Source organism: Toxotes jaculatrix, chromosome 15 (genome assembly GCF_017976425.1).
Source record: "Toxotes jaculatrix isolate fToxJac2 chromosome 15, fToxJac2.pri, whole genome shotgun sequence".
In the NCBI taxonomy this organism is placed as follows: domain Eukaryota; kingdom Metazoa; phylum Chordata; class Actinopteri; family Toxotidae; genus Toxotes; species Toxotes jaculatrix.
The window spans coordinates 7746624-7772980 of NC_054408.1; the positions used below are offsets into that span (position 1 = coordinate 7746624).

At 41.1% G+C, this 26357-nt stretch overlaps 1 protein-coding gene across 7 annotated transcripts in view; it reads left to right on the top strand.

Moving 5' to 3' along the window:
- The first annotated feature begins 259 nt into the window (after positions 1–259).
- The window catches only part of LOC121194170 (target of Nesh-SH3), a 50839-nt gene continuing 24741 nt past the window's right edge, over positions 260–26357 (top strand). The window contains exons 1-21 of one of the 7 annotated variants that reach the window (XM_041056823.1): positions 260–607; positions 8065–8244; positions 8408–8476; positions 8587–8719; positions 9384–9565; positions 10083–10126; positions 10922–10970; positions 12138–12203; positions 12394–12471; positions 14558–16024; positions 16216–16293; positions 16697–16885; positions 17656–17724; positions 20302–20364; positions 21619–21735; positions 22076–22165; positions 22351–22560; positions 22912–23017; positions 23775–23854; positions 24430–24459; positions 24603–24761. In XM_041056823.1, coding sequence (XP_040912757.1) covers positions 499–607; positions 8065–8244; positions 8408–8476; positions 8587–8719; positions 9384–9565; positions 10083–10126; positions 10922–10970; positions 12138–12203; positions 12394–12471; positions 14558–16024; positions 16216–16293; positions 16697–16885; positions 17656–17724; positions 20302–20364; positions 21619–21735; positions 22076–22165; positions 22351–22560; positions 22912–23017; positions 23775–23854; positions 24430–24459; positions 24603–24761 — 3568 coding nt within the window. In that variant the 5' untranslated portion in view covers positions 260–498. The remainder of the gene's footprint in view (positions 608–8064; positions 8245–8407; positions 8477–8586; positions 8720–9383; positions 9566–10082; positions 10127–10921; positions 10971–12137; positions 12204–12393; positions 12472–14557; positions 16025–16215; positions 16294–16696; positions 16886–17655; positions 17725–20301; positions 20365–21618; positions 21736–22075; positions 22166–22350; positions 22561–22911; positions 23018–23774; positions 23855–24429; positions 24460–24602; positions 24762–26357) is intronic. The other 6 variants (XM_041056824.1, XM_041056825.1, XM_041056826.1 and 3 more) reach the window with 6 other exon arrangements.

Consider the following 26357-nt stretch of genomic DNA (forward strand, 5'->3'; position numbering starts at 1 on the left):
AGCAGGATTGGTGGGGACACACCAGACTGAGCAGAGAAAAAAAAGGGAACAGGAAAAAAAAAAAGGTTGAGGAGGGCGGGAAGCTTGGAGCAAAAATTTCAGTCCTTTTCCAGAGAAATAGGGTGTGAGATGGAGAGTGAAAGCAAAGGAGAAATGGGGGAGGAAAAGGAGAGTGGGTGTGTCTGACTCTGTGTGTCCCCTCCCTCCATTATAGAGGTATAGATGGTGCAGGAGCAGCTTGCTGCGTCCAGAAGTTCAGTCCAGTGTGCTGCACTAGTCCTGAGAGCCACCCGCTCAGAGAAGTAGTCCAGCCACTCCACAAACATCCAGTCTGACTCCTGCAGCTGCAGCACACACTACACTCAACCTGTTACCAAAGATTTACTCAATCAGCGACGTAACGCTTAGTGACCGCTTAGTATTTTTGTGTCTGTGTTATTGTGAGATCAGATCACAGCAGCGTGTTGCACCTGAGGCTCCGAGCCGGCCACAGCAGAGATGATGATGAAGATGCAGCAGCACTCGCGCAGCTTTCTGGTCCTTCTCCTCGTGGTCTCCATCGCTGGGATTGTTCTGTCTGGTCCCTCGACTCCCCGCAGGAGCAGAGGTAGGTGATACTGCATTCTGTACTGAAACATCCCCATCACGAAACATTTTTATCACATGTGAAGCGATGCATTTGTTGCGTTTGGTCATCATGGTCTTCTCTGTTTGTGGGTGCCCTCTCACAAGATCCATGCAAGTGGAAGTGAACATCAGTGTGACTGTCCTAAGCTCTGTGATGCTCTGATTGCTTTTCCATTGTCCGTTCTCTACCTTCTGCCACATGCATGCTGAGATAGGCCTGGATAAACAATATGTCACAGTTAGTATGATGAATATTTGTTTCAAAGATAAATGGCCTGAGTGACAAGAGTAAGGGCTTTTTAGCCATTTACCATTTAGCAGTTTATTGCAATGTATACTGAGTGATGGATGCTACTTAACAAATTTTATTTCTAGCATCATAAAGAAAGTTGGAAGTGCCTTGCTTGCGAAAATGAAAATGTTTTTAGCAATTCTTGATTTCCTGAAATCCCCAAATGCACAAGCGGAACAAAAGTGGATGAAATTTTCAGATAAATCAATGCAACAGGTTTTGAGCTGAGTGCTCTTCCTCAGCCAACATTCTTCCTCCTTTTATACTGATATCTGCTGACATACCATTATTACTAGATGAAACTCTGATTACCACATTTGGATTTAATGTAGCTCTACCCTGTGTTTTCTGCACAGGCACAATCTTGTTCTCTCTTTGTCCAGAAAACAAAGAAAGCTGTGCCTTATTGTTGTGGAACACAAACATCTTTAATGTTGTGCACCTGTATATTGAAACTGAGGGCTCAAGGGGTGTAGAGCTAATTCCTGATTTCATTGTGGATCCTTCATTTTAATTTGTTGAATCTCAAGTGTAGAGTCATAGTTGTGAAATATAAAGTTATTCTTACATTTTATGATGTGGTTGTTGGAATTATTTAGCTACTGGACTGAGAGAATAAAGATAACACATGTCTCACCAAAACAAGACACTTAAATGGACTCATTTGGGGATTTGAAAGGATTCACATACAGTAAGTGGTTTTGATACAGGCTTCTGTTTCAGTAAAATGCCGTTGAACCCCAACTTAAAAAGGGAAAAATCAGCTTTCCTCTCTTGAACCACCTGTAAGACTTTCAAACAGCCTTGATTAGAAACTGTGAGCACTGTTTTTACAGCCCCTGCGTTTTGGTTCAAACTTTCCCTGAAATGAGGAGAGCAGGCAGACACAGTGAAATAGGTCAGTTAGTGCTCACGGGTTTTTAATAAAAACTGTTTCCAGGTTGGGGGTCAGAGGTTAGGCTTGTAGACAACCTGATGGGATGGCTTTCCTGGAACTGTGCCCATCAAGCAGCAGACAGTGTGATGAGTTTATAAGTTTGGAAATTGTTTTCATCCGTTGCTTCAGGCAAAAGATTATTTTATTGTTTAAAACATATTACAGCTCTCATTAATCATTTTTATCAAACCACTTGAAGAGAGTCTTTAAAATTAAACACAGGCTGTGCAGTAGACATCAGATCTGGCCAGGTCAAAGTGGATGTTGTCACATTTTCTTTGCATTATATAAAGACCAAATCACTAGGTGTTTTTTTTTTTTAATAAATACATTTTTTCTCTTCCAACATGCCATAGACAGGAAAGGAGAAAAACAAGACTCATTTAAATAAGTAGATTACAGTGTATTCAGTCTCCTCTGTCTAATTAGGATTCTCACGACATTCTTGGAAAACAGCAAATGTTCCATAAACATTTTCCATATTTTCTCATTATCCCACTGCTGTGTCAGTGCATACACACACACACACACACACACACACACACACACACACACACACACACACACACACACACACACACACACACACACACACACACACACACACACACACACACACAAACACTCTTCTGCTTTCCATCTCTGAGTCTATGCTTTGCAGCCATGCTCTGTTTTGGGAGTTACACTTAGACACCCTTTGAAGACTTTGATGGCAGTAAAAGTGATTTGAGGTGAGCAGACTGGAGTCAGTATAAAGAGGTAAGCACAGTGGAAAAGGCTGATTCCACTGCATAACTTGCTGGCTGAAGTTGGCTTGCAGACAAATCACAATGTGCAGCTTTGGGAGCTAGATGAAAGAGGCTGTGTGTGTTTTTGTTTTGGGAGGAGAGTTAAAAGTCCGTGACTCTGTTCTGCTTGGATCATTCCCATGGTTTTAGAATGAAACGTGATGCAAAAAGGTTTCTGGAGGTGTCAGAGTTGACAGGTCTGTGCAGTGTTAGATTAGTTGGGTGTATTGTAAGGCTGTTAATGTGTTTGTGCTCTAAAACATTTTAAAACATTTAAACTAAGACAAGTAAATATATATGGGACTGTATGAGAATGTATATCTATATACAAATTAGTTGAATCTCTTGTAATTTCAAGAAATTATTTGCCACAACTTACTTCAGGACAACATAGGGGCTGGAAACTTCAGCTGAGCCAGACAGAACATGGCCTCATGTCATGTACACATTAATGAAAGGGAAATATGGAAGGAAAGAGCAAAGTAGATTAGATTAGAAGACAAGACAGATGAATTCAAAGCACTTTAGGACACTGAAAGAAGATCTGGTTGATGGAAAGGTGGCCGCTGACACATATAGGACGACAAAGATGGAATGAAGGGGAAGAAGGATGGGATGGAGCAATGCCACGGGGGAAGGGAAAACAGCTGTTGCTCCGTTGAATCTGTCAGGGGGGATATATAGTGTGAGACCGGCGAGACCTGCATCGAAGCAGCCAAGGTGGGTGGGGAGGGGATGTGGGAGTACTATCCCAGGCACAGCTCTTTCCTGCTAGGCCACAAGGTGAGGCCTCTTGTGAGCTCAAGAGATGTGATTGTTCGAGAGAAGGCTGGGATCAAAGAGGCCCCGGGTGGATTATAGTAGATATTCACAAGGGTGAGTTACCCCATCCTCCAGTTAGAGCCAATATAGGTCACCACCTAAATTATTTCAGTCCCTCGTTGCTCAGGCTGGCACGAGGCTCAGAGAGATTTTCACACCTCATTGACTTAAATGAAGGTGACTATTTTACCAAGGGCCATAAAACATCTGTCCCTGTCTCTGTGATGCAGGAAGCCAGGTCCGTCTCTCCTCTCTTCCAGGATAGTAACCTGAGAGGCTGAAATACTGTACGCCAGAGCTGTGTAAAATGACTCTGAGACTCAGGGCACACATTATGTGTGAATGTAAGTGTGGTGGGAAGGGTGTCTGCAGTCAATTTAATTAATTCTATGGGTTTGTAGAGCAATATATTGCACCAGTATAAAGTATTTATACCCTCATCTGGTCAGGGGGATTTACAGTCTGTAGAGCTCTGCTGTGATGTTTAGCTGCTCAAGACAAACTGTCATGACTTCATTACTCTGTCACTTCCATCCACCAAAATTACCAGATTTAATTTCAACAAAGAGCGGAAAAATTCTTTTCCATTGCATATCGTGAAAACAAAACAAGCCTCGTAGTTCGATGCCAAGTTTTTTTTTTGGTTGTTTCTTTTTTTTGAGGTTTTGCTTTGGATATTTATAGTTCATTAGTTCACACATCAGCCTCAACGGAAAAGTCTTGTGATGATCTCAGAGCGTTTGCTCTGCAGTGCTCCTCCTCATCTGAACCAGGAGAGGGGAGAGAGCTGCCAGTGGTAAAAGTCTGTGGTTTGATAATGTCAGACAGTAAATCAGGACATGTTGATGCCAAAACTACACATACTGTGCACATGCACGGTTGAATATTTATTTTCAAACACCAAACACATATAAAAATATCGTGTTGCACTGCAGTTGAAAGTGAAGAGAGTGTGTTATTCTGACAACCCCATTAACCTAGTCCCTTTCCCGGAGGATCATCCATCACTGCTGATGATCCGAGATAGCCCCTGTGCTGAGCCAAGACTGAGTTTCCAGTTTCAGGGTGTTTCTGTTTTGCAGGCCAGGAAGATTACATTGTCTGGCTATTTGTTTAACAACAGGATGAATACAATGGTGAAAAGTTTCCTGGATGATGTGGCATTAATTATTGCATAATGTGATGTGTTGATTGGTCGACTCCCAGCATTATGATGGATTTGCTTGTACCATAATTATTTAGGCATTGGTTATAGTCTCTGCACGAGGGGGACAGACAGACTGTGTATTTCATGATGTTTTAATTGAAGAGATTAGTTTTCACTTTGAGATTTACAGTATATTATATAATAGATTGTCACCCTCATCATGAGTGCTAATGTTTTTGTGATTCTGTCTCCACAATCTGTCACACAGACTCACACACAGATTTATTGTTGTCTTTATGGCATAGTAACATTTTTTTCTGCTGCTTTAAATATTTCCTAATGATACATGATGATAGTTATTAACCTGGGTAGATTGTGAGGCTATGGGCACCTGGGCAGAGACATGTAAAAGGCCCCCCTATCCCTTCTATATGAGAGCATGACACTAGATTGAGACAGGCGCGAAAGGACTACAAACCTTTTTGTGTCTCTTTGTAGCTGTTTTGTGTTACTTAGTAGTTGTTTGAGTCTCTGTGTTGTTGTTTTAAGGCTTTTTTCAGGCGTTTTGCATCTCTGTGCTCAGCGTGCATCTGTTTGTGTCTTTGATGTCTCTTTGTGTTTGCTTTGTGTGTATGTTGTGTGTGTTTATGGTAGTTTTGCGTCTCCTTTTGCTTCCCGTTTTGTGTATCTTTGTTTTGTGTTTTTTGTGTCTTTGTTGTTTTGCATCTCTTTCCAATAAGAAACCTTAACAGTCACTTCAAACGAAGGCTTGGCGCTGCCTAGTCTGTTTGGTCATCCATCCATTGCTATTGAGGGTAAGGTTGTGGATTTAATTATACTGTAGTTACATGTTTTTCAGTGAGGTTGTAAATCTTCAGTGATCTTGTGTTTGACAGGGTCAGAGTCACCAGCAGAGCTGCCCTCAGGAGAAATTTAAATTCAAATACTACTGTTATTATTTTCTTCACATTTCATCCACACAAACACACACAACGTGACTTTGTGGCTTAGCAGTTTTTTCCTGGTTAGCTAAACGGCAGTCATTTTCCTTTGTTACTGTAGTTGATTGATTACCAGGACTGTGACTGGATCTGTTCCTGAAGTTATATTCATTAAACTGATAAGTCTTAACAGTCTTTTAAGTGGTGTGTGGGCCAAATGGCCGGGCTTTGGATGCGCTGTTGTGGGGACCGAGCCAGTGTTTGCTTGTACTGGAGTTTTAAAACGTGTTGCCAAAAGTTTCCTAATGTTACATACACTCTGAGCCCCTCTCCCTCCGAGCCAGTCTCACTTGTGTTTTATCGGAAATATTGATGAGGGAATCAAAACAAATTCAGTTTTGATAGGAAACACACAGCTGGAAAAGCATGAGGGTATTTTTCAAATCCAGGGCTTCCCCCTCTTTCACTGTCAGTGTCTGTTTTGGCATCTGGCAGCTGCTGGCATCATTCCTTCTGCAAAGCTCCCGTATTTCATTTAAATCTATGAAGCGTTAATATGAGCCAAGGACATGTGGTGTGGAGAAATGTAGTACAAGTCATAATCCAGGCAGAAAGTCCATTGTTCTAAGCCTTGATGACTATGAGAGGTAGAGGTTTAAGCCCCCATAGACTCATTTTCAATTTCCACTGTGGAATAAAAATGATTGAAACAGGGGAGATGGAAATATAATTGAGTTTATTGATGTGCTCTTAATTCTAAAAGACAGAATCACAACTGAGTAAAAACAGGCCTCATTTGACAAACCTGTATATCTTTCTATCACTAATGCTCATCATTCATCATTCAAGCCCTCGCTGGTCTTTTTTTTTTCTTTTCTTTTTTAACACGTGCACCAGCCAACTCTCTGTGACTCTTTTGACCCAGCTGCACTCATCTGACTTTTCTAATACATGCATGCCTGTTACAAATTGGCTAATTGTTAGCATGCCCAATTCTTGGCTAGTTTCAGGGGCCACATGGCAGGGGCAAGTAACAAGAGAAAAAAATAAACAGATTCGTTCATGCACAGTGCTTCCAGAGACTTAGTGTTGCTTGTCTGTTCACCAGTTCATGGTGTGCTTCACTATCATGCATACTGACTTTACGTATATATGAAAAAGATGAATTCAGTTTAGCTATAAATACTGGCAAGAATGTTTGAGTTTGTTTGGTTGGCAACAACTGAAGTGCATCACTTAAATGGCAAACATAGCTGCGATGAAGACTGTCATCCCCCAGCCCGCCCTCTGCAGAGATACTGCAGAACTTGAGTAATGAGAGAAATGTTTAAATCCAAACTTCACCAAAATCTTAACATGCTGTGTGCTCCCACCATGAGAGACTGCGAGCTGATATCCCTACGGTTTCACTAACTTACCTACCTCTTCTTTTACTGAATTAAAAAAAAATATCAATCAATACTTTTCAGGATTACAAAGCCAGTATGTAAGCCAGAAATGACTGTTGTTTGTTTGTTTAATAAAAAATGTTCAGTCACTCTTGAGCTGTTTTGAGCTTCAGAGTGAGTTCATCAGTGCAATTGGATTTGTGAGCTGATCACTTACAGAAGACATTACAACCCGCCCTTTGACGCCTGGCCTCATCTGGTCTCTGTCCCCAAGCTCTGCTGATTAGCACTGTATTCTGTAGAAGTCACTTCTGGCAGAAAATGTGCAGTTTCCTGTAAAGTGACGTCAGTGTGTGTGTGTGCGAGAGAGAAAAAAACTGACTGTGTGCATGTGTATTATCTCATACCTTTTTCTTGTGAACTCAACACTAGCTCAACCTTGCCTTACTGACCACAAGTTTTAATAACACGTGTTCACAGATTCTAATTTACAATAACAGGACATCCATTTCAAAAGCCACTTCAGAGAACTGACACATATCTCGCACCCACTAACAGCTCATATAGAAGCTGCAATGTATGCAGTTTATGGTGCTTGTAAGTGGCAGATCCTTAATGTTTGGACTCTCTATAAAAGCCATATTCTGTCCCAGAACATAGAAACCTCTCCATAAAAAGTGCTATTATGTACTTCTCTTTATGTTGTGCTTGCTTAATAAAACCACCATTATTAGCTTTCCAGTAAAACCTACACCTCAGCAACTTAAACCAGCAGTAAATCCACTTTTACTGAACGACTGCCAGTGAAGTGATGAAGAACAGACTGAGAAGTGATGAATCTTCTGTAACTTAGGAACAACAATATTAAACTGTGTTTCCCATGTATACTTGGATGGAAAAGCACAGGTGTGCTGTATTTGATGTCATTAGAAGCTTTGAGACTTCTCCTGACACACATTTGCACCCATGAAGGCCTGCAACCACTGAAAACTCGGTTTTATCATTGAATTCTTGTGCTGGACCTCAGTGGGCAGAGCCTCCTTTTCTCCAAAAACAAAACAAGACTATCAGAACATATTTGGACATGAATTACAACAGCTGTGTCTTCTTGTGCCTCTCCAGTGCGACGTCAGAACATGAAAGTTCGCATCAGCACTACAGGAGACACCATAGTGATGAGGTTTTTGCGTCCCAACGCTGACACCAAGCTTGAGGGCTACATCCTGGGCTACGGCAGCAGCATGTTCTCCAAACAATTTATTCAGCTGCCTGAGAATGGGCAGCCGTATGAGACTGAATTTGGTAAGAAAGGTTATTGATTTGTGAGTTTTGCATTTTTTCAACGCGGATGACAGACGAGGAACATGTGAACTGTATTTTGATCTTTTCAGTCATGGCTAAAAGCGAGACAGGTGTGTGCAGGCTCCCAATATAACTTACCTCTTTTACGTTCCTCTGTTTTTAGATGCCGAGCCCAAGTACCTTATCGCTGTCCAGCCCATCCCGACCAATGAGGTGAAAAAGCAGTGCACAGGTAATGTACAATTTTACAGGGAAAAAAATTTGCTATCAAGGTAACATGGTGAAAGTGACATTCATTTGCATGGACATACGTTAAAGTAAGATGTGTTCATTTGTTCTCAGGTAAAGTGGAATTGGAGAAGCCACTACACTTAGTCATTGGGTCGGTAACACCCACTTCAGTGCTCCTGTCCTGGGGTACGCTGCTGAAAACCCCTTATGAAGGCAACGTTATGAATGACTGTCTCGAGGATGGGTGAGCTTACACACACACACACACACACACACACACACACACACACACACACACACACACACACACACACACACACACACACATTCAGCCGTTTTACTTCACTGGCTGTATATTAAATTTGTAAAGCACACAAACAGATGGTGAAAAGGTGAAGTCTCTCTCTCTCTCTTTCTCTCTCTCTCTCTCTCTCTCTCTCTCTCTCTCTCTCTCTCTCTCTCTCTCTCTCTCTCTGTCACTGTCTCTCTGTTTTCCTTCTCTGAAATAAATCGCTGTCTTAAAACTTTACACAATAAAACGTTTTGGAAGCATTTGATGCAAAACTTGGTCCCACTCCTCCTTGCGGAATAAATCTCTTCTTGGTTTTATGTCTAACATAGTTTCATATATGTTCTCTGAATGAAGAAACAGAAGGATTCACTGCTCCTTTTGTGGGGAAAAAAATCATTATACAGTAACTGGGGTTCACATTGTGGCAGTAATTTACACTGCACAACACAAAAACATTAGATATTTTGTCTTCAAAACAAAAACAGCAAACCTGTTTTCCTTTTACCTCTTGTACTTCCAGATGTTCTGCCATCGCAATGACTGAGCTTCTTCATAGACATAGTATTTAAGGTTTATGTACATCAGTATGTTCTGTTGTCCTTTGTCTTTCTCTCAGACACTATACAGTGCGTTATCGTGAGAGGAACAGGAAGTGGAACTACCAGACCTGCCCAACCACTGACACGGTCATTGACAATCTGAAGCCCAACACAGTCTATGAGTTTGGCGTCCAGTCCAATTCTAAGGATGTCACTGGAGTGTGGAGCAAGCCGGTCAAGCACAACATCAGCATGGCAGGCACTGAGGATATGTTTTATGTCACTTGCCTGCAGACAAAAAATATTTTGCATTTTTTTTGCATGTTTCAATGTGAAAACCCTAAACTTTCTCGTTGACTGTTACAGTCAATGAGAAAGTTGTCTAGTTTTGACCATCTAAACATTTCTGCATCATTTTTTCTGTGTATTTGTTCAGTCATTTAGGGAACAGCCTTTTTGCTCATTTAGTTTGCTTTTCATCTGAATACATAATGGCAAAAGCCAACTAAGTGTCCACCGATTAACTGTGAGTGACCATGGTGACGTAATGCAGTATGCTGTATAATGCAGGAGACACTGAGATACTGGACGGTGTTACAGAATCAAAACCACCTTGTGGTTTATAATCAAACCACTGCTAAGGAGCTCTCTCTTTCAATTACCTAAGATTAAACACATCTTGAGCAAAGCATGTTTGAAATGTGGTTTTATTTAGTTCCCTTGCTCTCTGTTCCACTTTGCTGACTTCTTTACTTATTTTTCTCTCGTGTTTCTAGAGGAGGCCATCCCAAGAATCTTTAACCGGCCCGTCAGTTCTCCGGTATGTATTGGACATGCTTTCTAAAATATCTCGGTAAAGCATTACTACTAATATTATAACATTTTGTCATGTTAGAATCTCATTGTATCAATATGTGAATACAGGGAGTGAAAGTTGGTGAATATGATAAGTGAAGTAACTGTAAGAAGTGAGAGAAGTGAGAGTGCACAGGGACACTTCCTCAAAATAAATATTTTTGGGGACAGGGTGTGTATTTGGAACAGGCTATATACTTCTGTGTCTGTGTTGTGCACTTAAGGGTAAGTTTATGCTATTCTCAGGGTTGTTTGCCTCATTAATTTTCCATCCAACTTCTCAGTGGAAACAGCATCAGTGCAGCCAGGGCCAACCAAGCCAAGAGAGCAGTGTGTAGCTAGCTAACTTCTGGAGTAGAATAAAAGAGAGAGAAAAAAAGAAAGGGAGGTTAGATGGAGGGGCAGGGGAGGCAGGATAACGGTGTGGAAATGAGTTGAGAGTGGAAAGGTGGTATTGATTTTCTGACAGTGCAGGGCTGCAGTGTCATTAGCTCTTGGCCCTGAATCCATAAAACATCACAGCTGTTGAGAATCAGCTCCGACACTTGCTCTTCTAGAGGGAAACTTTGAATAACAAGCCTCTCAACAGGGACTTTACCAATTTGACATGGAGTAGAGGGCCTTAGATTTAGGCAACAGGCTACAGAGAAAAAAGGCAGAAAAAGAGATGGCGTTGGGGGTAAATGCTGATGCTTGCTGTGATCATTACAAAGACTAATGACCAGTTCTTCCCCTTGTCTCCTTGTCTTTCACCCACCAGAAACCTTTTACACCAGGTCCACACTCCTTCCCTTTTGCTCCTCGCCATGGTAAGCCAATAGAGACATGCTGCTTTTGGTCAAACCCACTGAACCCTTTTTAATACAGCAGCAGAATTTTTATAACATACTATGATTTATCGCTGTTCAGAAATGTCTGTTTCAGCCCTTCTTACTGACCCCTGCTTTAAGACTCAGCACTGGAAGAATTTTAACTAGAACTTTGATTTATTGTTTTACAGACAGAGTCTCATCTCATTTTCACTTCTCACTTTTTTAAATTTACAGTTTTATGTTGTGGGTTTATTGCAGATGCTAAGTACAGTAAAGCTGTTTTTAAAATGTGTGTCCATGATGGCAGACTTAGCATAAAATATCATGTTAAAAAAAATCAAGATTTGTTTCATGTAGAATTATTAAATGAAGGCCAGTATGCAAACATAAAGTATATAACCAATAAACATAACCCAGTCAACCCAGGCCAAATCCAAATCCAGTTTTGGAGTCATTGTAGGGCTACAGATGTCCTCCGTGGTCACAGAGGGCTCATCTTTGGTGGGGTGTATTTCCAGGAGCTTCATGTTGTTGTGCTGTCGTAGTAGGTGTTTTAGGAGGTTTGAGGTCAGGTTTTTTGAAATGGAAAGAGCCTTACCTACACACTATTTACATTTAACAATGATGTCATCTTTCCTCCCTGACAAAATCAAAAATAATGGAAATATTTCCAGCCACTGAATGGAAACCTTTCCATCTTGAAAACTTGGCTATGTGCAGCGATTACAAAAATGAATCCAGGGATGTGATTGGATTGTTGGATTTCTACATTGCTCCATAACTGCTGGATGTATTAATAGGCAACTCCGATCATGTACTGGACCATTTTTGGAGTTGTTTTAACAGCTTGTTTCTGCTGCCCCGAAGTGGCAGATTATTGCAGATTTAACCCCATTGTTCCTTAGGTGCCTGATGTGGTTATGGTAAGAATAAACAGTTGATAAACCCTGGCAGTGAATATGTTGAAGTAAACATTGCCACCCTGATAATATTGAAGAAAACTATTGTCCGAATGATATAATGTTTTGTCCAAAACACATTTTGTTATTGTGAAATGCATACTTGAACATAATTTCTGTACATACTCTTTTTTTTTTTAGGTCTATGAGGGCATCTTAAGTGTTGACTCCTTGACTGTAATCTCTCCTCCTTTGTCCTTGTCAGTTCAGGATAGCAAGACCCAGGGCAGACTGCCCCTCTCCCAGAACATAGCCTCAAAGACAACTCTTGGTAATGACTTTTCTGGCCTAAAACGGAGTTCAGTGGTCAGAAAAAAAAACCACTTGACCTTACGTCTGACCATTCTACTTGACTTTTCTATCACTGTCCTACTGTACATACACCATTTTTTTGTACATTTTACAGGACTTGCAGTAATAACTTTTCTCCAAGGTCTACTAATACACACTATATTTCTCAGCTCCAACTACAACTACTAGGCAGGAATCTCTGTCGACCCCGGGACCCACACTGCCTGTGGTCACCAATCGGCCAATCGGTAAACAGTGAATAATAGTTCTCTTTGAAAAAGCTTCATGGCTCTTATCCCTGCTGCAGTCAGACTTGGCGAACTGTAACTGAGAGGCTTTCTGCGCTTTACAGTGTTCTTTGTAGTTAGCTGCATGGGCAAGAGAGGCATGTTGTGAGTAAGTAAGTACAGTAGCTCAGCCCTCCCTGTGGAAAAAAGCTGATAAGGTCAGCTGTAATTGGGTTGCAATCAGCATAAGGTAGGTGGCCTTGGCTGCATGGCATTTTAGTAAAACAGCAAAGCGTGAAAGGATTCTTAGTGATATTTTAAGGATCTTCATGAAATTTTACCATGACTGATGATGCATGATGCATTCTTCACAATTTAACCACAGGACATGACTTGGATTGGAAATTTGTTGGACAGGCCAGTGCTGAAGAGCACCGTTGATTCCCAGTCCTTTCAGACAGTCATATCTCAAATATACCCATTGTATTTCTTAATTTTCCTTTGCCACTTCTAAATACATCGTATTTCTTTTAGTATTTACAGTATGATTATTCTTCATGATTTTTGCTGATCACAAACCTGAGGCTTTTGCTTTCAATGCAACGCAGGTGATGGAGTCTGCATGACAAAACTGCATGTACCAGACATTCCTCTCTCTCCAACAGGAACTTCAGCACAATATTTATTATCTTCTTCTTTTCTTGAACTTGTTTTACCCGGTTGTCCTGTGTCCCCTTCTCCAACAGTTTTCTGTTATTATATTTGCAAGTAACATCAGTTCTTATCAAACAGTGCAAGAGTTTTGCCATAAAAATGCTATGTCCTGATCCAGGGCCTGGATACAGCTGATTGTAACTAAACAGGCCTGTTCAATTCCAAAGCCTCCTTCAAATACAGCCTGACTTTGAAGGACGCAACTATTTTATTCTTTGCAACCCTTATTATCCCACAGTCCAAATTGGACTGGTGATGGTGGACAGGTGATCTTTGTCAACTCATTATGAAAAAAATATATATAATTGGTTCAGACGTTTACCAGGCATTTAGATTCAGGCAGTCCATCTTGTGTTGAGATGAAATACCAATTTGGTATTTTGTGGTGCTTTTTTGGGCCCTTGAGGGTGACTCCCTTGCGATGGAGTTGAAAATTATTGACTTGAGAATGAAGAAGGATTACCTCCACCATGGTTTTGTCTTAATTTTGGAAGAGCCTCAGGCACGGTCTGGCCCTCAGGTTCTCTGAAGGACCCATTTAACAGTGTTTGCAGGATCCAGTCCCTGAATACAGACACAGCTTTAGTCTCCATTTTGTTTTAATATTAAAGGGGCAGTTCCAGGAAATATTCAGTTGGCCAGTATTGTGATCCCTGTTTTTGGTTTGTTGGCTAATTACACTAAATTAACCAACAACCCCAAAAACAGAGGTGTTTTAGGCATCAGATGTCAGGTGAGTCGAATAGAGGCACTAAATCCTTGGAATGTTATGTTATCTACAGCTTGCTTTGCCTTCTTACTGTATTTTTCTCTCTCTTTCTTATTTTTTGACTTCCTGTCTTTTTCCCTGTCATTCTCTCTCACTGAGGTGAAAACCTGATCAGATTGAACAGTCAGTTTAGAATGGTCCACAAAATTCCCACAGCAAGCAATCAATCAGCAACTATTAAACCCTCATGTGTCATAGCATCTTAGAGGCACAGCTAATGGATTTGGATGGCTGTCACTCACAGGCGTCCTGGCCCTGGTATCTGAGTCTGTCTGTAGTAACACGGCTGTTACATTGCAAATACCTCCATATGGTCTGTCTACCTTTGAAATTGGACCCCCTCTATCAGACTCTTGCCAGTCCCGAGTTATTGTGTAACCTGTGCTTTAGTCCAAGATCAGCTCTGTGAGTTCTTGGGCCAGTAGCCGTTGGCACTTCTGCTGATCTAAATTTCAGCTGTTCCCGAACTGTCTTTATGTCTTGCTTTCATCATTTTCTAGATAATAAAGTAATGTTTTGTTTTATTTCATTTCATAAAGGATCCTTTCCTACAGAGTATTATATTTGAAATTATATTTTACAGCGTGGTATTGTGGCTTGATGGCCATATGTTCTCTCCCTTAGACAACCCAGGAGAAGGAGAAGACCTCTCCAGATCTGTCTTGCCTTTCTTGGAAGTACCATTAGCCCCCAAGCTCCGTCCTCCACAACACATTACACCCACCATGGCATCTGTGACAGTATCTCAGACAAATGTGCATAAACATGGAGGGCAGCCTCTGATTCAGCCACAACAAAAGCCCCTCTCACAGCCTTTACCAAACCCACACCTCCAGCCGCAGTATCGACCAACACCACAACCAAAGGGCCAACCCCAACAACCTCAGCGAAAGCCCCATGCGAAAGCCCCATGCAAAAATTCAGCCTCTACTGAAACCCAGCCCCAGTCCACATCCCAGCCCACATCCCAGCCCACATCCCAGACTCATCCACAATCTGAACCAAAATCTCAGCCCATACCCAGGACCAAACCACTACTCAAACCAACATTTGAGCTCGTGCCCCAGACCCACCCACACCCACAACCCCAGTCAACATCTCAGCCAGCACCCCAGACCCAACCACAAACCAAACCAGCATCTCAACTTATACCCCAGTCCCAACCACAACTGCAACCAGCATCAAAGCTCATACCCAAGACTCAACCTCACCCACAACCCCATCCAACATCTCAGCCCATACCACACACACTAAGTCAAACACAACCACAGCCCAAACTCCACACCCAGCCTCAATCACAATCTCAGCCAAATCCACATTTCAAATCACAGCCTCAAACCACAACCCAGCTCCAGGTAGATCTACAACCTCAACCAACACCCTCACCCAAACACCAGGCCCAGCATCAAATACAACCTCAACTAAAGACCCAGTCCCAGCTTCAACCGCAAGTTCAACCAAATCCTCAGTCCACACCTGTGGCACATCCTCACACACCTCAATTAACACCCCAGCACATACTTCATACCCAACAAGCACTACCAAAGATTCACACCCAGCGCAGACCTCAAGCACAGTCTCAATCTACAGCTCAGCCACAAACCCAAACACAACTTCAACCAAAGACCAGCTCACGGCCTCAGATGAACACTGCGCAGCAGTCTAAGGCCCAGGTGACCGCTAAACCAAAGATCAGTTTTTTACAACCCAAGGCCAAGACACAGCCTCAACCAAAGAGCAAACCTAAGCCACTGCCATCACCTCAGCCAAAAATGCAGCCAAAGTCTCAACCAAAACCTCACCCAAAGCCCCAAACCATGGACCAACAACAAACCCAGCCAAAAATACAGCTACAACCCCAATCACAACCTCCAGCAAAGACCCAGACACAACCTAGACCTCTTTCTCAACCCATTCCCCAGCCACATTCTCCTCTTAAGACTAAGACTCAGCCCCAACCTGAATCTCTACCCAAGCCACACCCTGCATCTAGGCCCCAACCACAACCTCAACCTGGGCCTCCGATTCAGCCTCAGACCAGGACCTACTCTGATCTCACCAAGGTTACCCCAAGGCAGACAGTCCCTACGGGTAAAGATCCCACTTTCTGCCATTAGTAAAACACAATTAAGAATTAAGACCTTATCTCAAGTTGTATTTTAAAAGGGGCATATTGATTGAAATTTTAGTTGTATTTGTACTGAGTTTTTAGAGAAAACAACAACATACATACATTGAATACATATTATCATAGATAAAAAAGTGAGTTCTCTTTCATACAGCTCCTAGTCCACCAGAAGAGGGCAAACCTCTACCAAGACCTGCCCTGGCTACAGAGAAAGCCGGTAGTTACAATCATGGTAAACACCATGACATGTTTGTTGCATCACCATCTCTGCTTTTTCGTCAAGCCACGTGGAACCCAGTGCTTTCAGTTGTATTTCAACCCACTGGATGATGTCACTGCTTCCCCATCTCCATCTCCATCCTGCCACCCAACACACCCCATGCCATCATTATCCCTGCCTCCATGTGTGCCTCCATTTTCAGTCCAGCACAGTCACCTCACCCCTGTCCACTCTCAACCAGAGCAGTCTGGCTAGCTTTTGATCTCATTTATGCCTCTCTGTCATTTCATTCATTGTCTACTCCTCTACATTCTTTTTCACTGATGTGCTCTATCATTTATTCCATTTAGGTAAGGCTGGCAAGCTCAGAGGTGGATCATCTCTAACTTCCCCAATTGCCTTTCTCCACATGTAGGTCTTGGCATCCTCAGATCATCTGTTGCTGAAGTCCCTCGTTCTCCCATTAGCTCATCAGTTCCTACAGCAAGAAGAAACACCACGCTGCTTCGCAACCGGGTTTCTTCTCACTCCACTCGCACTGGTGTCAGACAAATATCTTCATCCAAGACATTCACCTCTTCTCACAGCTCCAGCACACCTAGGGGTAATGGAGTACTCACTTCCCTTCCTCTTATTCCCTCTTCCCAAGCAACTACCTCAGGTTATCCTCTGCTGTCAACACTCTCTCACGCTCTCTTCTGCAGCTGTGCATCTACAGGAGAAGACAAAATCATGGCTCTTGATTTAGCACATAATCCATGTTTGATTACATACAATAGACATTTGAATGCTTGTTCCTTTTTCTATCTCTAGCTCTATCTTCTGCTTCACTTCTTCTCACAGTCCATGTGTTCGCCATGTTGTGGCACGGTGTCTATTTCACACCTTCACCATGAGCAGTAGTGGTGTCTCTGGGGTCAGGATCGTTAACATGATTTACAGTCCCCTCATGTTGGCCGGGTGGGAAGTTTGGCCACAGCACTGGCCAGGACACACCACATTTTACACCAACCATGCCAAGCCAAGCACTGTGCCAAAAGTACAGCCGCCACAGCCAGTCTCTTCTCTTTCTTTCTCTCACTGTGGCTTTCCCTCTCTCAAATGCACTCGCAAACTCCCCAAAGACTTATAAAAGAACAGAAAGCGGGAAATGTCAAGAGATAAGTTCCATTTGTATTTCCAGAACATCTGTAAAGCCACGTTGAAAACACAAACAAGCCTCAAGCTGTATTGTCACTAACACTGGAGAGTAAGAAAAGTAAGAAAAGGCTTTCTTTCTCACATGGTGAGAAAGAAAGACAAAAAAACATTTTTTTTCTTTCTGATTTTCTTCTGACACCAAACATTTTATAACAGACCTTTTTCTCCCTCCAGCACCTGATGGAGTGCATCATAGGGACAATGCTCTCCCTAAACCTGTGGTGAGGTCCAAAGAAAACCCTGGTAACGACAAACCAAGATGATCACCTTTCAGTGTTCCTCATTCACTAACCTAAGAGGCACTGTTTTGTCCTGTCCCACACAGTCACATTGATGTGTGCTTTTGTCACAATCCTCTGATGCTCTCTGATTTTCAACTTGTCTGTCACTGTGACGTTTTGTGTCTGTTGTGGTTTGTGCTGTCCAACACGTTTTGTCCCAGTAGCTTATACTTGACTGAGACTGAAGCCATATATGATTCTAATTAAGGTATATACCTGCCCTCTCCATGTTATTTAGTCTACTGCACATACAGACCTGTAATCAGGAAATGGTTTGAAGTAGTTTGAGAATAGCTTTAGCCTGAACGTGGTTTGCCCCTTTTTTGGTCAATCACATTGTTTCCATTCTGCCAGGCAGGCTCGGTTAATTAGAGTAATCAAATCCATCTCAAGTCATAATGCAAACCACCACATGTATTAATTGTGGCGCTCCACTCGTTCCTTGTTGTTTGGAGTTGTGAAGACAGGTTGTGCTTCAGTCCCATGTCACAGCTGGTGTGTGTTATTTCTGGAAACTTGGATAGTTTCAGAGGTCTTCAAGGAGTCGCAAGGCTCTCTGGAAGCAGCTCTACAGAAAAAGAATAGTTGTTTTGCCTGCCGCCCCGCACACACATGCAAGTACAAAGCTCCAAGTGACTGTTACCTTTTTAAAAAGATGTAATCGTCACGTAGGTCACTTACTACCTCCACGAAGTAAATGACGTGCAACAAAATTATTACTTCTCATCCCAAACAGACTTTATATTGTACACAAAAGGTGGTACGGAGTGTGCTTTTGGCGAAATTGTGGATCACAACGTGTCCCCAACAGTTTTATAGACCTCTGCTTCACACTGTCATTTCAACTTGAAATTGTTTCAAAGCTCTTGCAGTGGACTGCAGGTGTGAAATGTACAGTGTTCAGCTCTGAAATCTCAGTGCATTTTGCAAATGCAGCAGCCATAGTGTTGTGAGACAGTGGTATGTATTCAGTGGGAATATTTTTCTAGACTGAACATAAATCTCTGTTTTGAGTCTGAGGCCTTTGGCACAGCAGAGGCCTGACCTGCAGTTTGAGTTGTTTATTGTGAGAAACGCAACCTCTGTAGAAACTGTAGAACACTGACCACATTGTATTATGTACACTGTAGCCACATATTGTTGATATTGCATCGACCGGTAATCAAATTAGTATGTTTTCTTTGACCATGACACCACCATTTTGAGCTGTCAGTTTTCCATACTTCACCTTGTCTTATGTGTTTGAATCATTTGTGACTGGTGCATCAACGTATTGTATGACTTTATGTGTGAGCATATGTTTGCCATTAGCTGTCAGTTATGCCATGTGTGAGTCAGAGGCTCTACTTGAGTGGAGATCAGTGAGACTTGTTGGCAGATGTTGTTTCGGTTTATCTTGATAGCCTCATCTCTTTTCTGTCTTTTCTGTATGGAGGAGATGCCAGAGATGGCTGATTTATGCAGACCAGGGGGAGGTCAGCTCCAGGGAGGAGGAAACAAATCCAAGAGAAATGTTTTTGGGGTGTTTCGGCCCTGACAATCGGACAATTACAGAATCTTGTCAACAGAATGACCATTGATGAATCTCTGAGATAAGAAAATGACAAATGTTGAAGGGAGCAGATGCTTTGGAAATGAACTTTGCTAGAATGGTCTCTAAGCAATGAAACGTGTATCAGTAATTTCATGTGTCAAGTCTTCCAGAGCTTCTCCAGCTCCTCTAAGATATCACAAACAAAGATTTAGGAAGATTATGCTTGTTTAACAAGATTAAATCATGGCAGATCTCACATTAATAAATATGAGTTTTATGGTTTGTAGCAAAGGTGTTTTCATCACAAAAGTCCTGCTCTTTCTTATGACTGCTTATCAAGTTGACTAAAGCCAATTCATTTCTCATGTTCATTCTAGCAGTTTAGAGTGAAAGTGATCTGGTCTTTATTTCCTAGCTTTATTTTATTGTATTTTCTGTGGTGGAAGGATTTTCTGGATAATTTGGTGGTGAAATTTCATCAAATCCAAAAGAAAGTTCATAGAAGGGAGTCAGAATCATACAAAAAGACTTACTGGACCTGATACCTCAGTTTCCTGATCAAGATTTACTAAGCATTTTTAAGTCCCTCAGTTTTTCTTCTGGGGATTTTAGAACGAGTGGCTAAAGCAGTGGTTTATTGTTTCAAGGTTATCAAATACTGACTGGCTTTCATTAGTTAAAGGCCATGGCAGTGCTTCACAAAGTGACTTCAGCATTTCACATGCAATCTGCCTGTTGTTATGTGCTTTATTGTCGCTTATGTTATGCCTGTGTTTGAACACTCATTTTTGTAGTGTTACTGCAGTCCTCTGCCCTGTGTTTCCCTCTTTGTGAATCTATAAATCTGACATCCTTTCATTATTATTGCTCCATTAAAATAACCAACAGCACTTGTTTTCAGTTTTTGTATTTGTTCTTCAGTGCCAACCGCCTGTTCTTCTGTTTCAGTTGGGATTTTTAATCTGAAATCTGAAACAAACTCTTGTTTCCCATGATCCCCTGCAGTTCTGCATTCCCCTATTCCTGTCAACAAGAGACTCAACCTGGTGGGGAAACCCAGTGACTATGGTGAGGGCAACAGTGATGGATGTACTGACCACTGAACACTGCTGCAGCTTGTCCTGTGCACTGTAATTATACACACAACAGCAAGCTTAGGGGGAGACTTGACTTAAGCTGCTTCTTGAGCTAGTGGCTCTCAAACTTCTTCTTTCATCCACACTAAACCAATTTAATTTTTGTCAACCATTTACCATCTTGGTGATAGAAGAAACAAGCCAAGCCAAGTTGTAACTTTATTGAAATAATATCAAGAACGTTATCAAGGATTTTTGATTGGTTTCACAGGTGGAAATTATGCAAGTTAAAGGGATAGCTTGACATTTTGGAAAATAACTTTATTTGCTTTCCTGCCAAGAGTTAGATGAGAAGATTGATACCACTTTCATGTCTGTTTGTTCAACTACAGCTAATAGCTGGTTAGCCCAGCTTAGAACAAAGACTGAAAACAGGGAGTGTGCCCCGGCCAATGAATAGACCTTTGTGACACCCACTTTTTATCACTTTGTATTTGTGCAGATTAACAAGTAAACATTTATTTGTTTAATTAGTGAGCTGTGGAGATGCTCATAGATGTACTTTGCTTTTTTATTTTCTTGAATTCTCTGACATGACTGCTTGATGAGCATCTCTGGCTCTCCTCTTTGTCGTCCAAATTAAACTCTTTCTACCTTTACAGCCTTGCTAGTGTGTAAGAGCCCTTGTTTATTAGTCCCACATGAATCCAATTTATTCAACTTTAGTTTCACCACACACTTTTCCATAAGTCTTATAAAAATAAAATCCTTCACAGTCTGAGAACCCCAGTCTTAAGTTGTTGTCTGCAAAAACAAACAAAAAAAAGCTTACAACTCTCTGAACAGCTTGCAATGTGTTCTAATGCACAAAACAACATTTTTTCTGAACAGTACGGCTCATCTTGGTGGCCTTGTTGCTAAAGCCTTTTTTTCTGGACTGTGCTTCACTCACTTTTGTTTTCACTTCACTTCACTCACTTTCACTGTTCATGTGCTTGAATATGTGCATGGTTCTGAGCATCTGGGCATCCTTGGTCTCAGCAGATGTATTCTGGCAGACCCTTTTCCCACCTTTAAAAAGCACAAGAGATATTACTCAAAAAACAATCTCTGATCTTTCAGCAGCCAGGAAAAGGCCACCGAGTTGCTCAGTGAAGTTGGCCAGAGCAGATGGACGACAACTGTGTGTGACTGTGAATCAGATGATGAGGGTGAAGAACTCATCTGTTCTCCTCTTTGTCCTCAGATAAATCCATGAAACAAGGAGACAAGGAGGCTATCTTCAAGCCATTCACTCTGGTCACAGCCAAGCCCAAACAAGAGCGCAGACAGCAGACAACCACCTCCGCCCCGGCAGTAAACAGTATGATTAACACAACTTTTTATGTGTCTTAGGAGGAGCAGCTTTGCTTGCGTACATCCATGAGTGTGAGAATATAAGTGACCGAAAAAGCTATGAGTCAGTCCATGCATGTTTATAATAATCGGGATATATTGGTGATGCAGCTTGCAGGTGCATTAAGCAAAAGAAAAAGAACATTTTTACTGTTAAGAGACAAAAAGCCTGGGTGGAGGCCATAGCAGGTGCTGAGCGGGCTGGTGGTTGCCCAGGGCCAGAGCTGTAAAAATGAGAACAGAGAGAGCTGCCAGGAACTACTGGCACATCTAACTAACCCTAACTCTTCTCTCCTGTTTCCTTTCAGGCAGCCATTTTGACATATATGAAAACTCCTCCATATTCAGGCCCCTGCCTGCGTCAGAGGTGGACATCATGGGCAAGAAGCGCTTTGTAGGTAAGAAATCCTCATCTTTACAGCTCCACTGCAGGTTTAAAGCCTTCATTGTTGAAATAATAAGCTCTTTAACAATGCTGCTCACTACTGAACAGTGAATAAATAAAATAGTAAAAAAGAAAAAGAAAAAGAAAAAAGAGCATGCATAAATCAATCACTGCTGTTTTTATTGTGCCTGTCTACAGCTCCCCATGTGATCTACAAGACAGATAAGAAGCCAGATGAGCCATGCTCTATCACCTCCTCCCTTGCTTATTTTCCTAGTGAGGAAGGCAGTGATCAGAATGTGACGGGCCCTCCCCGCATACCACCATCCAACCTCACTGTGGTTACTGTGGAGGGCTGCCCATCTTTTGTCATTCTTGACTGGCAGAAATCCGACAATGAGACCAAAGGTAGAGTATGGGCAAACAAAAGGCTAATATTTTTAAACGGTTCACGTTGCATTGGGGTGCTTGGATGATGTTATCCTTGCTTTCAAGTCTAGTTTTGTTTTCAAAATTGAGTACTTCCTTGCAGAGTCAGTTAATCTCTTGAAAAGATGTTTTTATGGGTGACAAAGTGATGGTCATGGATCACAGTTATCCATGTGTTATAAAGTGTTGTAATTAACCAATCGATTGGGAATTTTCGTTTTCATCACGTAACAAAATAACAAGGTTAAGTAATTTGCGGCTGCTCAAAGCTGAAAGGTAAAATTGTGTTATTAAAAGCACCCTCAAGATTCTTCTGCCTCCTTTTCTCAGAGTATGAAGTCAGTACCACCACTAAAGGGCCGAATGGACAGGAAGTGTCCATACTGACGACCAACCAGACACATACAGCCGTGGAGAATCTCAAACCGGAGAGCAGGTATGTGACATGTTGAACAAATCATGTCAAAGAAAAACAGGAAGGAGGCTGCCTTTACAGTTTCTTCCTTTAGTCTTCCAGTAGGTCAGGTACCCTAACTGCACACCTCAGGAACACCCACAAGGTTTACATTATTGTAAGTTTGTCTATATAAACCCTATGCTTAATAAATACTGCATGCTGGAACTACTGGCTGATCAGTATGGTTCACTGTAGCCCAAGAGAGACAAGTATTAAATTGCAGTGAAGGGCTGTTAGTGAGCTGCTTTTAGAAGTTTGGTCAGCTTCATTTATACTCTTGCAGCTCATGCAGTGAATCACGTTTGGTTTTGCAGACAGGAAATGGCCAAAGTGACACAAAAGCTGAGGAAATATGGGTGGAGTGGGTCTCTGAGTTTTTAATTAGATCTCAGCATCTGGAGTCTCAAAACTCACCAAAACCCACCCCTGGGCCGGGTTTGCTGTCCCCGATTTTGCCAGGACATCTGAATGCAGCACGTGGAATAACCATCAGCTTGTGTGTGTGTGTGTGTGTGTGTGTGTGTGTGTGTGTGTGTGTGTGTGTGTGTGTGTGTGTGTGTGAGTGTGAGTGTGAGAGTGAGAGAGAGCGTGTGACCCATACTTAGCTGTCAAAGGCATGAAAATGTGTGTCCCAGTTCTGGAGATGGGAAGGATTTGGATGAAAAAGTTTGGTTTATTTCTTTTTGTGTGTGTATATAACTCATATTTCTTGTTCTTAATATTTGTTTTGTTTCAGTTATGAATTCAAAGTAACACCAAAGAACGAGATGGGAACAGGACCCTCCACTGATCCTGTATCGTTTAGCACAGAATCAGGCAAGTTTTACAAACCATCTAATCCACTAGCGGAAAACTCAGATTTGTTTGCTCTGACAGAAGAGACTGATTTGTTGCATGTAAATGCCACTGTACATGTTGCTAACTATCAGGCAGCGATTAGCATTGCTTTGAATCTCTGAGTATGGGCTGTTTGGCAGTTGTTAGTCTAATGATTTCAACATGGCACTGAGGTGTGACTGATTAAGACTCTAGAGTCTTGTCAGCTCCGTAGATGTCTTGGAGGCTCATTTCTAACAGACATAAATTGTGCACCTGGTGATCAGAGTGCTATGAACAAAGTTAATTTTGCAGCAACCATAAAGTGAGTTGATCAAACGTGTTTTTAAACTCAGAATGACAGCACGCAAGGGGAATGCTTTTCTTAATTGGCCTCTTGCCCTGATGTGATCAAAGTCCAGCCTTTTGGATTTGAACATTGTAGATACTATGGCCAATTAGCTCTGATACAAGTCTGGCTTTGTCTAACACAATACTTCAAGAGGCCTCATGACTGTGTGTTACTGCTAAGTTGTTCTGATGTTCTTTATTGGAACTTTCTCTCACATTTGTAGCGGATCCACGTGTGAGTGAATATGCTTCAGGTGAATATTGTCTTTTTTCTTCCTCTCATTCGTGTGTTCCAGTAAAGTCAAGCTGTTTTATTGAACCTTGTATAGTTTTTGGATTGTTTACACAGATGACTTACAATAGATAAAGCCTTTTCTTCTAAATGATTTCCTCTCAGGCAAAGATGCCATCTGGACTCAGTTCCCATTTAAAGCTGATGCCTACTCTGAATGCAATGGAAAGCAGTATGTGAAGAGAACTTGGTACCGGAAATTTGTAGGGATCCAGCTCTGCAACTCGCTGAGATACAAGATCTACCTGAGTGACTCGCTCAATGGTAATTACACTGAAATGTAGGGTATCGAATTCAATACTTCCTAAGGTATCGACCGAATTGCCTTGATACTATTGGGTTTTCAAAAGTCATTTAGTTCGATAACCTAATGGGTTAATCTCATCAACGTCAGTGATTCAATAAGCTTGAGGCATGTTTGACGTGCCAAGCTCAAAAGTGCTGGTGATTGGCTGTGTCCAGTCATCCAGGAAAAACAAAATCGACAAAAAAAAGTAACACTTTTTTGTGGCCTAAAAATGTCATAAAAATAGTCAAACCGTCATAGTATAGTATGCCGTTTTTTTCGGGCAAAAAAAGTCAAAACTTTTTTTGATCTCAAAATGTCATAAAAAACGTCATACGGCCGTAAGGCGTCAAAAAATGACAAAAAAAGTCAAAATTTTTTTGACCTCAAAATGTCATGAAAAACGTCATAGTATACTAAGACGTCAAAAAATGACAAAAAAAAGTCAAAATTTTTTTTGACCTCAAAATGTCATAAAAAACGTCACACGGCCGTAAGGCATCAAAAAATGCCAAAAAAAGTCGAAATTTTTTTTTACCTCAAAATGTCATGAAAAACGTCATAGTATACTAAGACGTCAAAAAATGACAAAAAAAAGTCAAAAAATTTTTTGACCTCAAAATGTCATGAAAAACGTCATATAGCCATAAGGCATCAAAAAATGACAAAAAAAGTCAAAATTTTTTTTGACCTCAAAATGTCATGAAAAACGTCATAGTATACTAAGACGTAAAAAAATGACAAAAAAAGTCAAAAAAATTTTTGACATCAAAATGTCATGAAAAACGTCATAAGGCGTCAAAAAATGCCAAAAAAAGTTGAAATTTTTTTTTTACCTTAAAATGTCATGAAAAACGTCATAGTATAGTAAGGCGTCAAAAAAAGTCAAAAAATTTTTTGACCTCAAAATTTCATGAAAAATGTCATAGTATACTAAGACGTCAAAAAATGCCAAAAAAAGTTGAAATTTTTTTTGACCTCAAAATGTCATAAAAAACGTCATACAGCCGTAAGGCATCAAAAAAAGTCGAAATTTTTTCTGACCTCAAAATGTCATGAAAAACGTCATAGTATACTAAGACGTCAAAAAACGCCAAAAAAAGTCAAAAAATTTTTTTTGACCTCAAAATGTCATGAAAAACGTCATTGTATACTAAGACGTCAAAAAATGCCAAAAAAAGTCAAAAAATTTTTTGGACCTCAAAATGTCATAAAAAATGTCATACGGCCGTAAAGCCTGAAAAAATGCCAAAAAAGGTCAAAAATTTTTTTGGACCTCAAAATGTCATAAAAAATGTCATACGGCCGTAAGGCATCAAAAAAAGTCGAATTTTTTTTTTACCTCAAAATGTCATGAAAAGCGTAATAGTATAGTAAGGCGTCAAAATCGGCCAAAAAAAGTCGAAATTTTTTTTGACCTCAAAATGTCATGAAAAACGTCATAGTATACTAAGACGTCAAAAAACGCCAAAAAAAGTCAAAAAAATTTTTTTGACCTCAAAATGTCATGAAAAACGTCATTGTATACTAAGACGTCAAAAAATGCCAAAAAAAGTCAAAAATTTTTTTGGACC